The sequence below is a fragment of the Charadrius vociferus genome, unplaced genomic scaffold (assembly GCF_000708025.1).
Source record: "Charadrius vociferus isolate BGI_N301 unplaced genomic scaffold, ASM70802v2 scaffold55, whole genome shotgun sequence".
NCBI lineage: Eukaryota > Metazoa > Chordata > Aves > Charadriiformes > Charadriidae > Charadrius > Charadrius vociferus.
Window position 1 is genome coordinate 2,688,311 of NW_009648444.1, and position 17,361 is coordinate 2,705,671.

Consider the following 17,361-nt stretch of genomic DNA (forward strand, 5'->3'; position numbering starts at 1 on the left):
TGCTGAACCTGGCTGAGTAGATGCATGTTATCTACAATCTCTCAGGATTTCCTTCTGCCAACATGAAATGAAATTAAATGGAAAAAAAAAAACCACAACCAAAAAGAAAACAAAAAAAAAAGAAAAAAGGTGAGGTCAATATTAAGGATGAAAAATTACATTCCAAAGTAAAGAAATGAAAAAAGTTTAATCTCTAATAACTGACATCATGACATGAATGACTTTCCTCTTTTATTTATTATTTGTAAACACTAAAGAATTAACCAGTCAGTGAGAGCTCTGGAGATAACAAATTGTAAGAAGCTTCTCAGGAGGGTCAGTGTTCACTCCCCCTTCGCAGGATGAAGCTGATTTATGTAGGTGACATGCATTTGAGCTGCTCACAAAGCTGAAAACAAGTATTGGGGCTAGCCCTGCACAGGAGTCACAGGGAAGGAGGCGCTAAGAAAGAGAAAGGACCTTAGGACTTACAGGTAATCCGAAGGTTTAATATGCCCTAAGTGGCCCATGGTCGTGCAGCGATGAGCACAAGGTAACAGACCTCGCTAAGAAGTGGCGCTCCTTAGCTCAGAGAGAGAGCATTGCAATAATGCCCACTTACTTTTGGTTCTGCAACTAGCTGGAGCTTCTTTGCAGTTCTGGAGTCCAGATTTTTAAGGTATTCAAATTCCCATCTGTTTCTGGCTTACTGGGGAGCTTTTTGTTTGCTTTTGTATTCAGAGAGGAACTGATTTCTCCGATACCTCTAAAAATCTGGCCATTGGTGTCTATGCTGGCCACAAGATTTAGCCCTTTAGGGTTTTACTATACACTTAGTAATTGGGGAGGGAGGGGGAGCTAATTTTGGAGTTTGGTATTCTGCTCTTCATCTTCCTTCTACCTTGGCATTCTCCTACCCAGAGGGAACACCAGGTCCATGCCTGCTTTTGCAGCCATTGCCAACCGTCTTGCTTGGCAGGCTGGTGAATACTTGTTCCTGCTTGGGTTTGCTGGCATCTGTCTCAAAGTGCGCAGCCTGTGCCAGCCAGCAGACTATTAGCCCTGTCAAATATTGTGACTCTCTGGTGAATAGCACAGTGCGTAATGTTGGCAACACTGGAGTAGCTAAGCCTACAAGTAATTACTTGATTTGCAATTGTTTATTTCTTTATGTGCAAAAGCTGGAAAAATTCTGACATCCACAAAAGGATAAACGTTAATCTGCCCTGTGCCTTTGCACTAATTACCTTTCTTCCATGATTTCTCTAATAGCTGCCACATTAGGACCGGCTCCTAGATGGGTATAGAAAGGACCTTCATCTTTTTCAATAATTTGCTCTGTTTAAAACAAAATAAAGGTTATTACTTCGAAGCTTAATTCTTTAATGTAAAAAGTCACATTGCAAAGCTTACATCTAGCTTGTTAGACTACTGCTGTATGGGTCTCGGGTCAGAGTTTTCAAACACTTATGTCTAAAGTATGCTCACGCAATTTGTACAAAACATGCAAAGCACGTGGCTAATCCTGCAAATAGCCGTGATACGGACTGTGTGCCTTTTGCTAGCACAAACAGTTGTTTCACAGCTTGGGCTCTACACTGAAATTCAAAAGGCATTCTCCTGTTATCACCAAACGATTGTTTCTCCTTCTCCCACTTCCTCCTCTCCCAGTATCTAGAAAGGAGGATAAATGGGATAACAACGGTAAATATTGACGTTAGTGAGCTGTACAGTACTTGTTTTTCAGCAGACATGTTACAGTGTAGGAACCTACAGCTTGAGAAAGTGGCCAGTAAGGTTACATAGAGAATTTCTGTCACCCACAGAAAGACTGTGAAATGAAAAAAAGCAAGTTTGCTGAAAGAAACACTGCACAAGGCTTAGTCAAAATGCTTGTATGCTAAGAATGTGGCCTCAGTTTTCTGTGTGTAGGTAGGACCATGTCAGCATTCACAATATACGCTATATGTTTGCTTTGATACCAGGAGGCAGGCTCCAGCAGTGAGAAAGGAATGGCCAGGCTCTGCTGGGGTTCAGGAGGAGATGGTGGAGCTGTACTGACTTGTCTGAGGGCTGACTTTATGCTTTCTGCCCTGCTGACTCCAAGGGCTGGATGAGGTGATGCTGCTCTTGACGTATAGCCTCCGGAAGACTGACGAAGGCGTGCCATAAACCTGAATGTGTCAATGGGGGAATGACTTAATTTAATCTTCCTAAGAACACGTATTGGTAGGAAAGAGCAATAAACCCTATCGATTAAACTGTGGCACTGCGTTCTTCAAAGAGGACAGGAACTAAGTGTCATGCTCCTTTATTTCCTACAGGGTCTGCTAAGACTGAAGAATTAAAATGCAAGTGGAGAATAAGCTCTTTTGCTTAGTTAGCAGTTACAGTACTGGCTAAAAAAATAATGAGAATAATGAAATGATTGCCAGCAAATCTTGTGCCAACTACACTGGAGAAACCAAATCAAGAAAAAAGATCCAAACAACTTCAGTGTTTTCAAAAAATCTACATTATGTAGGGTGGTTCTTATAAAACAACAAGGAACTGGCTTCCAGTTTTCTTCCTGTGAGCTTTGGAAATGCATTATGTTCTCTGTTTGTTCCCATGCCTCATCTCTAAGACATAGACCCAGGTGTTTGAAAAGGCAGAGAGGTCCATTTTTCATTTTTGGAAGAGCATTGGTTCAACTCTCCTCTTTTATAGTTGGTATGAAATCTCAGTAGGTGAACCTATAACAAGGATTTAGGTTCCCCCCCCCCCAGCCGGCCATTTTTGGCGCTGAACCTTTTGTCTCAGCCTGAATAGTTTATCCAGCAGTCTGAAAGAGCCTGTTAGACCTGGCTATGTGCAGCGTCAGTGCTGTATGGAAGCTCGGGCTACGCAGCGATGCCTGTCACTCTGCTTTGCTTCCCTCCACTCTAGTCTTCCAGCTTTTGGAGATTGGGTGTGCCATGAAAAAACGCGGAGGGTCCCCCTTGCTGCTTTTTTGGAGCTGCCTGCGTAGCTTCTCTAAGAAACTGGTATCTCTTTAGCCTTGCAGGAGATAAGCTTGTAAAAGGGAGGATAAACAAGTTAATCATAACTTGCAACAAATGAGGAATAATCTGCCATCTGCTTGGGCTTTACTGAGGGAAACGTCAGCAATTTCACTGTTAGAGCAAAAAATGGCATAAGGATCTCAAGTTTTGGACTCAGGACATGTTTTATAAATGCTGTATCTAACCCCGATGAATAAATGAGGTTGTAAAGTTATAACCTACTTTTTATCAGCGTGTTGTCATTAAACGTCTGCTGCTCAAGGAGAATGGCTGTGAGGGGATACATTACTGGCCATAAGCATTCTGACTGAAAAAGCAAATAGGCAATTGCTTTATGAAATATTGAGAAAGGGCCCGTGTGCAGGGTTGGATAAGTGGAGTAGGCATATGTGTATAAAATTGCAATTTTATAAGTCTTTACTAATTACTGTTCTAAAAAAAAAACCACCCAACCAGAAAATCCTCCAACAAAAACATCCACCTAACCCTGCGATCCCGACTTGAAGGCTCATTTCCTTCCTGTGAACTATACTTTTTTAGTACATCTCAGCACTTACCAACACAGCTGCAAGATGGGAAATCATACTGGGTTTTGGCAGGTGTGTCCAATAAATTTTTTACAGGAGTATCCAATAACTTGGAAGGTGAGTCTAAAAAATTATTGAGAACAGTTCCAGCTGTTCTTTTGGTCGGGGTTTTCTCAGCAGACGAGTTTGCTTGTTGATCTAAGATTGGGGTCTGAGTGTCAAAATCTGCAGCACTGGTATTTCTTGATAGGATGGTAATAGGGCCTGCTGTTTCAACCTTCACATGTTTAGGTGATTTGACAGTAAAAGTCTTGTGATCAAACAGTGATTTGACCTGTATCTGTTTTAGCTGCTGTTCCATTGTCTCAATGATGCTCTTTTGTTGCACGTTCTCGCAGCCAAAGTGCTGATTCTCTTGTTTAATTGTTTTTTTCCACATTTTGTTTTCCAACTGTCCAGCTGATGGACGCATGCAGACATTAGACTTTGTGCCAGCCTCAATTTTTATAGGCTTGCGCGCTGCACTGGGACCAATCTCGGTTTTGGGTTGCTGGTATGCTTGTTGCTCCTGTTTTTGCAAGAGGTGCCACCTTAGAGCAGCGTGCTTTTGAAAATCCTTAGGGGTTTGGGACTGCAAATGAGAGCCTCTCTGGTCTTGGGAGTGTGGGGCAGTTTGCTGGCTGTGTGGTAAGTACCGCTGAGGAATCTGCGTAGCTTGTTGGCTCAGGAGATCTTGGTTCAGGCTACCACCGTAGCATTGTGTTTGCTGGAGTGGTGGGAGCTGTATAACTGAAGCTTGTTGTGTCTGTTGCTCTTGTTCTTGAAAAGAATGATTCACATCTTGCTTTGCGGTCAAGTTATTTGAAAAATACTGCACATGTTGCAAGTCCCGCATTTTGTTGGCTCCAAAGCGCTCGGTATTTGTGGCGTTTTCTTTCTTCTCAGAAATCAAGTGCGTGTTGTTTGGGCAGGGATGCTGCAGACTAGCATTGGCTTTCTGAGTGTAAAGGGGAGCTTTGTTGTTCAAGCTCTGTACCTGCTCTAGACCCAGCTGAGGGTTATGCAGTGGGAATGCGCTTGACTTCATGTACTTATTCCCAGTTTGAAAACATTCATCTGCTTTAAGCTGATTGAAGGATGTCCTGTCTAGCGGCTGTTCGGCATTGCCTGGGGAGTGGGAAATGGTTTGGGGCAGGTCTTTATTTTTCATTTGCAGAGCCTGTTGCTGGTTTGGGGTTAGCTGCGAACTGCATGGCAGTTGCACCTGCTGTTTTTGAAGCATCTGTTGCAAAATGTGTGAATGCAAGAATTGCTCGTTCTCCCCTGCCTGGGGATTCAAGTGCTGCTGTTTCAATGGGGCCCCTATAGGCTGTTTGGCTTGTTGTTCTGGTCTTTGCTGGAAATGGAGCTGCTGCGGAGGGTGTTGCTGCACTTGGGACTTGAGTAGGGAGTCCATCTTCGTGAGCTGTGGCTGCGGTGAGTGTTTCTGGAACGGCAGCTGCTGGTGGTCAGCTGTGGGACGCGGCTGCAGCTGGGAGGTCTCGCTTTTGTACAGCGGAGGAATTTGTTCCTGTTGCATTATCTTCTGGCTCTGGGGCTGTCCTGAAGGCCCCTTTAATGCATCAGGACTTCCAGCATACTGTTTTGTATAGGCTGTTTCGGCTGTGTTTGCTTGGAACTGAAGAATTGATCGCAGTAATGCTTCGCTGGGCTTTTGGGGAGGCTCTCCCTGGCGGAACTGGGTGGAAACCAGTTCTATCCAGGCTGGTTTTGAATAACGTTGAGCCTGTTGCACAGGCTCTTTCACTTGGTCCTTTACTTTGTCGGGAGGAATCTCAGCTTCTCTCTGTCCTGGGAAATGCTGATAGTGTTGTTGCAACTCACCCTCACTTCCGCGCGCTTGCAGGTTTTGGAGGGGAGGCTCCGACGTCGGCGTCATTTCTTCTGGGCGCTGCTGAATTGAGGCGGCCACAGCAGCTTGCGGGTTGCTTTGACTAACATCTTGTGACATTTGTGCCTGCTGCGGAAGTCTCTGCTGAGGGTGAAGTTGTTGTTGGCTGAAGCTGGGACTTTCTGACATCGGTCCCTGCTGTTGCCCTTCATTCTGTATCTCCCCAGGAAGAGTTTCTTCACATCTATTGTCGTAGGAATGAAGTCCTTCTTGCACCACGGCGGACAGTGCACTGTTCATTTCTGGAGCAGGAGGAGTGGAGGAATCTTTGTGAAACGTTGAGTTCTGTTTAAAGAGAGCACCATTTTTTTCTGCTTGCTCAGAAAACCTTTCCAGAGCGGCGCTCTGAGCTTGCAGGTTACTGCTGGAACTTAGAGAGAGGTCTTGGTTGGGAACCTGCCCTACACTTCCACGAACAGTACTGTTTCCTACGGGTAACTGGTGTGGATCATAGCCTGGAATCTGTTGCTGTAGCTGTAGTTCTGGTTTCTGAAGCGAACAGCTACCTGGCAATACAGGTGGTTTACTGGAGTCTTCTGTGTTGTAGACCTCAGTAACCACTACAGCTGGCACTTGAGGCAGCTCAGAGTTTGAGGTCTGTGGGGAAGTGATCTGCCCTGAGGTATGGGATGAATGCGTTGTCTCATAGGACAACTCATTAGTAGCCTGACTGGTAATGGCATTGATATGAGATGTGTTCTTCTGCATTGCTATGGAAACATGTTCTGGATAATATTGAGACAGTGTTTTCTCCAGGAGTTCACCATGCATGCTTTCCATGGAAGAGGCAGAAACTGTAGCACCATTAGGCATTGGCACTGCCTTGTTCTTAAGTAGTAAGACAATGTCCCTGTTGTGGCAATGAACGTTTTCCTGCTCCTGCTCACCCTGAATCAGGAGGTCATGAGGGTTTTCTGAACCACCACTGTTGTATCTTGTGGACTGTATCAAATCTGAAACTTCATTTTCTTGTCTTGTAAAACTCTCGGGTTTCTCCTCACTGTAACAATTGGAGACGCTTGGTTTTTCATTATTATCTTCTGGCTCAGCTTTTTCTCCGTTTACCTCTTTGTCTTGTTTCACTTTCTTGTTCTCATGAAGTCCGTACAGAGAGGGCTCACTAAAAGTGCGTTTTATCCCACCATTTTGCATATATTTGGAATATACTTTCTTTTCTTGTAAAAGGTCGGGGCTAACGCGGTTGTTTGGACTTCCCTTCAGGTGGGGCACTCCATAGCTGCTTTTAATGAATAGCCGCTTGTGGTCTCCATTTACTTCAACTTCAGGCCTCTCTGTTGCTGGACTTCCATTCTGTAGCTTCACCGCAGAAGGCTCTGCCTGGCAAACGTGAGAAGATTGCGGTATTAGAAATGGACTCAATCTATTGCCGTCAACATGGTTGGTTCTGTCCTGTTCCATCTGGCCTGCTCCGGGGCCATCCACAAGGCTACCCTCTGAACGTATCTGAAAGAGAAAAGAAATGGGAGAGAATCTAAGTCAATTTTAGTTTCCATTGGTGAACAGCCAATTACCAACAGTTCCTGCAGCATTCAAGCTCCCATCACCCTGACCAGCTCCCACACACCACGTGAGCTCGCAGGCGCACCCGAGGGGTGTTTACTATCCTATCAGGTTTTGCAGCCCCATGTCTCCCTTTTTCTTGAAGGTTTGCTCTTCAAGATGAAAAAAAGAGTGAGAGTGTGACTCCTTACTCCCGTTTTAACACACAAGCAGATATTTTACCAAAAAATATTTCCTAACGGTGCAAAAAATATTCTCTGCTTTTGAATGATTTGCACAGATTCCTCTGTTGTCACTTTTTCTCCTTGGTAAGGCGGCAGAAAATCATGCCGAAACTGGTTCCCAGACTTGGTGCTAATCCTGTTATTTCATTAAGTGTGCCAAACCTCTTTTGCGTGACTTGAAGGATTATGGCCATCAAGCTTGCCAATTAGAGGGAAAAACCCCCTTTTTTCTGTCTTCAGCTGTCTGACAAGGTCTTTTAAAACTGGCATTCCTAAAGACCACGCCAAGTGGCACGATACACATGTGAGACAAAGCCATGCTTGCTTGCTGTCCAGAGGAACTCTTACAGTTCATCAACATCTTGGTAATGTTGGCAAAAACAAATCAAGAGATTTCTGAAAGGTTTGATGGAGGTGGTATTTTTTCAGGTATTAATACCCTTTCAAATTTACATATAGACATCAAGCATGGCTTAAACTCTACATTTGGGTTTTGAACCGAGCCCCACAGCTGTGGAGCTAGGACTTTTTCTTCTGTGTTTGGATGGAAAAATCCCATTTTCTCATATACTCTTTATATTTTATTTATAAAATGAAGTTTTTTGTTGGATAAAAGAACTGACAATGTGCAGTGAACAAATACCACATAATGGCAAGCTAATCCTGTTCACATGGATCTTCCCAGGATTCACAATCCCAGTTAACATAGATAAAGCCCTTGTTTGACTCTGCTTATAATTTATTCTTTGTTGGCTTTATGGTTCTCAACCACTCACAAACGACAGAAGACAAACTGACAGAGGGTCTTACAGATGTGAGACTGCACAGACAAAATCTGGACTCATGCATGTCTCTGTCCTGAAGCTTTTTTTTTCATTTTGCATAAACGGGAATCTGATGGGTCGGCCATTACCAGGTCATCCCTGGTTGGACTGCAAAGTCAGGAGAAGCACTACATGTGGCTGATATTGCCACTACATAGGAAGAACTACTATACTGAACAATTTCTCCCATCATTGTTGCTCTGCTTATATATTTATCCTACACTACTTTTGTTTAAATGCCAAGGAACATCTAATTTATACAGTTTTCAGTGCAGTATTGCCTTACTCAGTTAAGTAACATGATTCTAAAATGCTTTTAAAAGTAATACTAATTCATGAGATTCATTACATCCAGCAGAATCCCCTCTCTGCTTGCAGCTCTGATTTCAGTATCAGGACAATTCAAACATACATTTTCACTAGCAAGCACCCATATGATGACTTGCATCCACATCCTCCTTATCCCAAACTTGATATTAGATTTACTTTTGGCCTCCTGAAGTTTTCTTCTTTTCTTTCTATACTCAATTTATGTTTTGTATGACAGAAGTAGAGAAGTTCTTTCTGCAAGTAACAGTACTTAAAAAAAGTTTTTGAAGGGAAAGCTAAGAACAGGGAGATGGAAAAGAATGTTTGTCCACCTTACCTATTTTCTTGACAAGGTAAGGTAGGCTTCTTCCCTTCTAGATATATTTCAGTATATTTCCCAACCTAGCTTTAAAGTACCACAAGACATGAGCCTTTGCAGCTTTCCCAGGGAGACGATATTCCACGCTTAACAGAAAGCAGCGTGAAAAGGATTCCTCTGATGTGTCATTCTAGGCCGGGCAGCAGAATGATGCTCCCAGAGTGTCTCAAAAATAAATTGTCAGCCTGATTTGGAAACCATTCTTTGCCTTCACACCTTTCATACCTAGAAATTGCAGCTGAACCACAACTCAGACATAAGTGTGTAGGCTGCTGTATTTCACAAGTATGAAATGAAATAAAAGGCACCACAGTAATTAACACTGTGCTGTCAAGCTGCTTCTGAAATATTTATTTCTTTTAAAAAAGTTTTAGTCTGTGTGACTGAGCCATGAGAAACTTCCTCTGGCCCTCAAAGTCTGCCTTGCTTGCTTGTGTACTGTGTGGGTTGCAACTAAATTCCTTCCAAGAGTTCCCAGACAATCCTTCTTCTCAAATCCCTACTGATAGGTAAAACCACCTTTTTGTTTAGAAGTGGGGGCTGCCCAACTTCTCTGAACTTAGCTTGCAAACCCCTTGAAGGGAGCACATCTGTGCTCCAGAAAAGAGCCTTAGGTTTATGCCTTCCTCAAAAAACGTGAAGTTATCTTCATTGTGTGACATGGATTATTATTCACGGTATTCTCAAAAGACCTCATGGTAGGAGACAACCAGTTCCCCCAAACTCTGATCATCTCCAGTGTGAAAGGCACTGGTGTTAGACATTGAAAAGGACATGAGAATCATTTGGTTCTTTGAAATAAAAAGTTAATTGATCAATTAAAAGTGTCAGATTTGCATTCTTTGAAATGCATCTAGGAATGTGGTAACTTTGCATTATACTTATTTCTCTCTCTGTCTACGCTCAGTTATTGACAATCCTCAAGTCACACCTGAGTACAAATCTTGCTCAAGCAGCTACAAATCACAGCAATTATTTGTAATTTAATGTTGGCAAAAGACAAATGGCAGGGATACCTCTATTACTGGTAATAACTGGGACACCATGAAGATATTCTTGATGCTACTACTAAGCAGATCTGGTTGTGCCTTACGAAGTCTCTGTGCTCTTCTTTATCATTGTTGTGGTGTGAACTGTCTGCCTCTCAAAGTAAATCTACCTTTCCCTAAGTGTAGCGGTTAGCCTTTTTTCTCTTTCCCATAACCGTATTTTATCCAGATCATTTAGTAGCTCCGCATATTTTTCTTCAGCTATAATTCATTGGAAATTCAAGTCACATCAGCAGCATCTGTGAAACAATTACTGCATCTAGGACTGACTCTGCAGTCTAATCCATCATAATTATGACTGGCCTCTTTGAAGATGCCACGATGCGTGACTTAAATATAGCACATTACTGTGCAAGTAGATCAGCATCTCATCCCACCAATATGCATTCAAGTTATAACTCAGTCCACCAGCGTCTGACTTTTTCAGATGCAAGCAATGTATGTACACTTATTTCTTGCCACATATGGGACACAAATTGGAAACCAGCTACTAAAACAGAGTTTGAAATTTATTTTTTTGTTTGTTTTATGGGCAAGTTTGGCATATTCCCGCCACCTCTATCAATACCAGAATACCGAAAGACCGTGGAAGGCATTATCAGTACAAAAAACATTTCTGTGGCAACAAAAGTACTCTTAGTTATGTCACTTTCTTTCATGGAAAATCTTTCTTTACTTTTAGCCAGTTCTAGAGGTTCATACCTTATTTTATATAGCACCTGTATCTGGGGAGTTTGTGAATGCAAAGAAGCTCAGATGAATGAATGGACAAATACACCCACTGCAGGGGGTGTACAAGCTTCTGCAAAGCTGGGCAAGATTCCTAGTAGAAAAAGTGGGTAGGAGGATGCTATGTTACAGTACTCACAGTCCTAAAAGGACCAAAAGATGGGATGTTGGATGGGTTGTTTCCCCTTCTGGGGTTAGCTGGCATGCAAATACGTCTCCTCAAAGGTTTTTCTCCCCAGCAGAAATATACCTCCTTAGATCATGACCTCAGCTGACTTGGGCTTGAGTAATTATCAGGATGAGACTTAAGAAAGCAGAAGTCAGATACCCAGGAACTTGTCGATGGCTCGCTTGGTTGTTCCTGGGGTGCTGCCACAGCCTCCATCCTGCTGGCACTCTTCTGCCACTGCCAGATGACACAGAGGTCTAAATTGCTCCCAGACAAGAAACCCCTGAAGCACTTTCTAGATAGAAGGTGAATTTACCTATATGTCTTGCTAAGCTCCCGTTTGGTAAGTTGTACTTTCTGCTTACATTCTCCTGCTCCTATCATGTGGGTACAGTAGCTGGCTTCGCATCTGGCTTAATTTGCTATGTATTATTATGTGCTGTTGTGCAGTTGCTTCTCTCCTTTGAAGCTCATGTCGCTGGCAAAAAGGTCTAAATCCTGAACTTCCAACAAGTGAAAAAGCTCCTAAAGTGAGGGGATTTTTTTTTCCTATTTCAAAAATGAATGAAAATTTGAGAAAAGGCATGAGTAGTTATTCGTAAGTAAGGACATTCATACATGGCATTATCAGAACGCTCAATTTCTGCACTAAAATCTGAAATCTTCTGGACTTGTGTACATGCAAAATTGCTTCTGATTAACTCTGTGTCAAAGTTTTCTCTTTTTTAACTTCAAAACAAGACGTGTAAGCAATTATAGCGATACTCAACACCATGATTTATAGCCACGTGGTTATCGTGGGATGTCATTTTTCTCTGGCCTATTTAAGTAGCAGTTACTTCAGCTGTGCCTTGGATTAACACCTGTAAGCGAGCTACAAATGCCACTAGAGGAGAAAAGATGTGCAGTTAACTCAGATGGCTAATGGATGATGTAAAAAAGCTCCTTATTAGTGAGACATTTCCCTTATTGCTGGGATAAAATGCACACATGAAAACTGTGGCAGAGCTTAAGGACTTCTTATATGTTTCGTACTTAAGGTGCACTGTGTTTATACACTGAGAAACAAAGCAAGCTTCCATGTGTGGAAACTAATGGGAGAGGGAAGACCAGGACTACACCTGCCCAGACTCTGGGTGGTTTGCCATTTGCAGCACAGCTTCTTCCCACGTCAGGCTTGCTGGTAGTTTGTAATAAATACAATACCATCAGAAACCAAACCCCAAGTGGGCCTGTTGTTTAAATATGGGTTTAATGTGCTTTTCTGAAGCCAAGGGTGCCTTGGCTTCAGAAAAGAGAGAGAATTTCAACCCTGTTGTCCAAAGCACATTTGAAAGAGAGATTGCCAAGGTGAATTGAGGCTCTGAACCCCACAACATGCCCTAAGGATTTTTGCTCTGCTCCCTACCAGCATCACTGCTGCCCTGCTGCAAGGGTGGTGGCTGAGGAAAACACAGTGAAACTTCAAGGCAGATGTAAAGGAGGCCGCAGAAGGACAAGGACACTCTGTTGTTAGCTGGGCTCTATGGCTTACAATGGGGTCCTTTTGCACTGCATTCAGCTGTCTCTTCATTTGGATAGTATATTTATTCAGTGCATTAGCAATGCTTTGGAAAAAACCTCACATAAGGATGCCGTGCCTTCTCTGTCCCTTGAAGTTTAAAAGTTAAGGCTGTATTTCTTTCTAAAATATACGTGTTGCTTTCTCATTGGAGCTCTAAACAGCAGTTAAGAGGTTAATCTAGAAACTCGTGGATGAGACTCTGTGACTGTATTCTGCAGGAGGTCATATTACATGGATATAATTGTCTTCTCTGGCATTTAGATCTATGAATAATTTGTGTCAAACAGAAAAGAAAATGTGGGATGGCTAAAATTTGTTACCTAATTTATAGCTACTTTATCCTTAATTTACAGCGAAAATGGTGACTAGCGAATATAGATATAAGCAGACATAAGGGAATGAAGAGCATGGGATTTGTGAAATATGAGGATTAATAATTCATTAAATCTTATCCAAGCCAGAAGCCTCATAATTCATGCATTTTTAAATAAACTAGTCCTAACCCCCTCTCAATTTATTGACACCACTTCTTGCATTTCAGTGATGCTATGAGCTAATTGCAAAAGCTTGAATCAGTTTGATTTTTGACCTTAATACAGAGGGCAATAGAGTAAAGCTAAACTGATCTGCGCAGTGATTTCCCCTTGCTACAGTTTATAACCATCAACATGACTAAATACTGCATAATATCTACCCAGACATGAAAAATTGCACTATTTTAACAATTGCATAAAATCTAGGGGAGTGAAAATTAAATGCCTCTACAATACAGGAGGAAAAAACAATTATGTGAAGGAAATGAATTCAGGAATATAAAATGCAAGTAAGTAGGAATTATAATGTTGCATCATACAGGTCTCCAGTTCCTATTTTTTTGTGATTTATGTCCTGTACAAACTTTGCACCTAATTGTTCCATGTAGCACTTCTAATAGAAGAACACAGCTCTTCAAGTCGCTTGTAATGCCACCACAGCATATTTCTAATCTAGTGATTAGAAATGTTTCCCAAAAGGTCGGACTTCAGAACCAGGTTGGCTTTAAGAGACAGAAGGACTTTCCCTCTGTAATAACGAGAACATTCAAGATGAAGTTGGCACCTATGCTTGTTCTTGCTGGTTGTAAGCTCATTTCTGTGGTTTAGATTTGGAGTATTGTGGATCCAGGTGGTTTATACTGACAGGCCATCGCACAGAGCTATTATTACTTCCAAGTCAGCTTGTTTGACATTACCTTGGGTGTTGATATGCTGACATATTCTACATACGCATTTCTTGAGCACCACCTTGACTATTATACATCTTTCACAAATATGGGGAATCTGAACTAAAACACCCTTTTCCCTTTGCTGTTTCTGAGAGTCATTGCAGTTGGTAATTGTAATAGGAAGGCTGCGGGGATGGGAGTTACAGTCTTAAATGCTCAGGTAAGTGTGCACTGAGTGAGATGCTTCTATGCCTGGGTATAATAAGAAACTTCTCTTATGTGCCTGTGAAGTTTGGACCAACAAAATTGTTTCAAATTGTGACCCACATGGGTGATCACTTGGGTAATTCACCAGTGCCTGTGGATTCAACATCAGAAAACACGTAGGTAGGAAAACAGAACCAAGTCTCTTTTTTTCTTCATCTCAACCAGTTGTCATGCGAGGTTAGGTGTGCTGAGCAAAGGTTGGCAAGGTAGGGTGGGCAGTGCTATCAGGTGCACAACTAGTGCTCAGACCTGTTTTTGGTTTCTGGTGAAATGGCATAATGTGAGGCATGATCTTCCACTCAGTACTTGAGCTACTCCATGTGTCAAATGATAAGGATGATACTGGCTGCTGATTAAAATTAGCTATCCGAGAGCAGTAGCTAACTGCTCATGCTATTCTGACTGAGCTCTGTTGTGCAGTGTGCTTCTGTGTAAGCATGCCAGAATAAGCAAGTGTTGGTGGCTGAACTGTTCTTCAAGACACTCTTGATGTTATCAACCTGCCGTTTAGGGAAGGTTACCAAGAGGTCAGTGTCATCATTATCTTCCAGTTTCTGTGATCTTTGTCCATCTGGCTTCAGACCTGGATATAGCATGGATTTCTTGGGTTGATGACTTCCTGACACCAGTTGAAGGTCGGTTATTCCCTGATGATTTCATCACAGCTGTCGGCAGAGTTAAGTAATTCGCTATTAAGTAGTACATCCTCCTTGAGAATTAGAAGCAGTAGAAGAGATTCTCTTGGCTCTCTTCACCCCATAATATAAAGAAGAAATGGAGGACCCAAAGGAAAAAACACTGGCAAGCTAAAGATTTCAGGGTTTCATCATGTTGGGACAGTAACATTAGAAAACAGGAAAAAAAATGGTCCTGTTTGGCATGTGGGTGGAAGAACTGATCGAAGAGAGTAAAACATTGTGGGCTGCAGCAACCTCAGAAAGCCTATTTACACAGCTCTGTTTTCCATTATCCTTTGAACTTCTAATAGGAAATCCTGTTCGTCTCCCAGTTCAGATGAAAACAGAATTTTGGACGAAATGCAGTTTTCTTAAATTTCTTCTCCAAAAGTTGAAGATGAAGATGGTGCCAAGAGGAGAGCGGGGAGAAAGCAGAGGCAGGGGTTGATGACTCTGAGGATTACTCTGACTGTTGCTCCCACATGTCCAGATGATAGAGCATAGCTTTCAGCCCCTTCACTGGCCTCACTACGGTAGTCTTTACACCCCTATATACACTCCTTCTCCATTTTTCTCATGTCTCCACCACACCTAGGCTGGGATGCTGTAGCGAACTCAAGTTTTGGCTAATATTCTTGGCCATTGAGAAGTGAGAGGCAGCACAGAGACAGCTCCCATGCTACACAGTGTGCATTGGGCACGCTGGCGTACCTGAGGGGCAGATGCTGGGTATCCCTGCAGGGGGTGGTGAGCCACGAGATACCCATGTGTCCGTATGTGAGAAGCTGCGTGCCACTGCAGTCTCTGCGTGGTTTCTTACGTCCTTCTGGGGATTTACTTCCAGATGGTGAAGTTGGAGGAGTTGAACCAAAACAAGGGTACTTGCTTTGGAAAGATCTTGTGCTGTAGTAATTGTTGCGTGATTTGATTTTAAAAATGTGTTTTCATGCCCACTTGTGATTTTTTTTTTTTTTCCCCTTCCTTCCAATTTGTGCCTTGCATGACTTACAAACCAAACCAATCACTCATAAACACATGGGAAAAATAAGTCTGTCAGGGGCCTGAGGAGATGAGTGCCCTGTTCCTTGACTCCAGGGCAGCACCAGCCAGAACTGTACCAGTCCACTCCAACCTGTTTTCAAAGGTTTTTAATGATGAGGGTTGCATAATAACCCACAGTTACATGCAGTGTTTCATTAACCTTACTTATTAGAAAGCTTCTACCATTCAAAACATAACCCTAGATAGTCTCTTCCCATCTACCACAGATTTGTGGAGCAGGTTTTTTTATTTTGTGCTACGCCTTCTTTCTCCCCATGTAATTGAAGACTGTTATTAATGCTCACCTCTTAGACAGAATAAACAACCTAGTTCATGACATCCGATCTCCTCTCTGAGTGGATCTATACTCATACCATTTGTTCCCTGACCAGATGCACGGAGGTCACAAAGCAAATGCAACAGTCTGTTCTTTGGAGACCGTATGCACATGCCACATTCTGCTAGATTTTCCCTGAGTTCGGATGTTTGATATACAAGCAGCTATAATATGTGCCTATGTAATATTTCAAATACCTGTATGAAGTGACTAAAATCAGTTTTATTCCCTCAGTATGAGAGGGACTGTATAAATCTCATTGAAATCAAGAGAACAGGCGTGTTACTTCTAGCAGAGCTTTATAGAGGTGGTTGTTTCCTTAAAACCTCTGATTTCAGTATGTTTGAGTCTGTGAGCTTCTGGCACAAACATCTCTTCTGACTTCCACTGTTGCTGAGGCACCACAGAAGATAAGAATCTAATGCATTTTTAGAGGTCTATTAGAAGATGCTCCCTGGAGCTACGGTTGCCATTCAGCTTCTTTCTGCATTCCTGTGTGGTCTTCAGGAGCAGTTTTCATGTGGGTTATTGCAATCTACATGCAACAATGGCATGGATTATCGTGCTGAAATCTACATCTGAGAAAATAGTTACAATTGCCTCTCCAGATGTACAAGAGATGAAAGACAAGGTGTTTTTGATGACCAGAACCAGCTGACGACCTAAGAGCAGTTGAGATCTAACCTTGATAAAAGCACAGCTTTGGGAGAGAAATGAAATGTGGGAGCTGGCGCTGCCTTGCCACGGCTCTGAGCACACAAGAGAACTTGGCATGGGTACTGTTGCCATCCCCTTCGGTTTTAGGTTGGAGATGGAGATGTGGGACTACATTTTCATTTTGAATACTCAACATATGAGCTTGGAAAGAACTTGGTCATTGATTAATATTACATAAAATGGCCCAGGGTCCAAACAAATTGTAAGTCAGGAGATACCCACTTCACACCATGCCAGCATTAATCAAGGAGTTACAGCCTAGCTTCTTAAGGTTGGCTTGAAAACCAGATTTTCTGTAGTTACCATCTTGGCTACAGTAATTTTCCCCCCTTTCTAATTTTACCTTTTTATTACTTGGCTAGAGAGTTTTTACCTTTTTCTTTAGGCCAATATTAATCCTGTTCTGAGGATCAAGAAATGGGCTCCAGTTTGTGCTTCCACACAACTGAGACCATTTCAGAGTTCCTTTTTACCTTGTTACATCCTTGCTTACATAGAACGTGGGGTTTTTTTCTATAGCTATTCTAAACTTCTTAACACTTAAGCATAAATGAGCAGTATATGGGGATTTTTATATATTGTGTAGCAAGAAACATTTAATTAGAGAGCTAATACAGAAAAAAGCTTATTACAGGGAGACGGGCATCTGCCTTTCTGTGGAATCTCCCTTTGGTGTTTCAGGGAAACTGGAAACCAATAAAAAGTCTAGATTTTGTGAATGGGATGTTTGTTTAAAAACACAGCTGTAACATGAAGGTTTCTCCCTTTAACCAAATTACAAGACTAGAAAAAAACTTGGGATCGCTGTTCTGAGAAAGGGTTGGGATCCCAGAACAAGCTGGCATTCCT

At 42.3% G+C, this 17,361-nt stretch overlaps 1 protein-coding gene across 1 annotated transcript in view; it reads right to left on the reverse strand.

Annotated features, from left to right (window-relative positions):
* TET2 (tet methylcytosine dioxygenase 2) overlaps positions 1-6,959 on the reverse strand; it is a 21,816-nt gene extending 14,857 nt beyond the window's left edge. The window contains exons 1-2 of the mRNA XM_009885502.1: positions 3,581-6,959; positions 1,227-1,317 (exon numbers count right to left, since the gene is read on the reverse strand). Coding sequence (XP_009883804.1) covers positions 1,227-1,317; positions 3,581-6,920 — 3,431 coding nt within the window. The 5' untranslated portion in view covers positions 6,921-6,959. The remainder of the gene's footprint in view (positions 1-1,226; positions 1,318-3,580) is intronic.
* Positions 6,960-17,361: the final 10,402 nt, after the last annotated feature.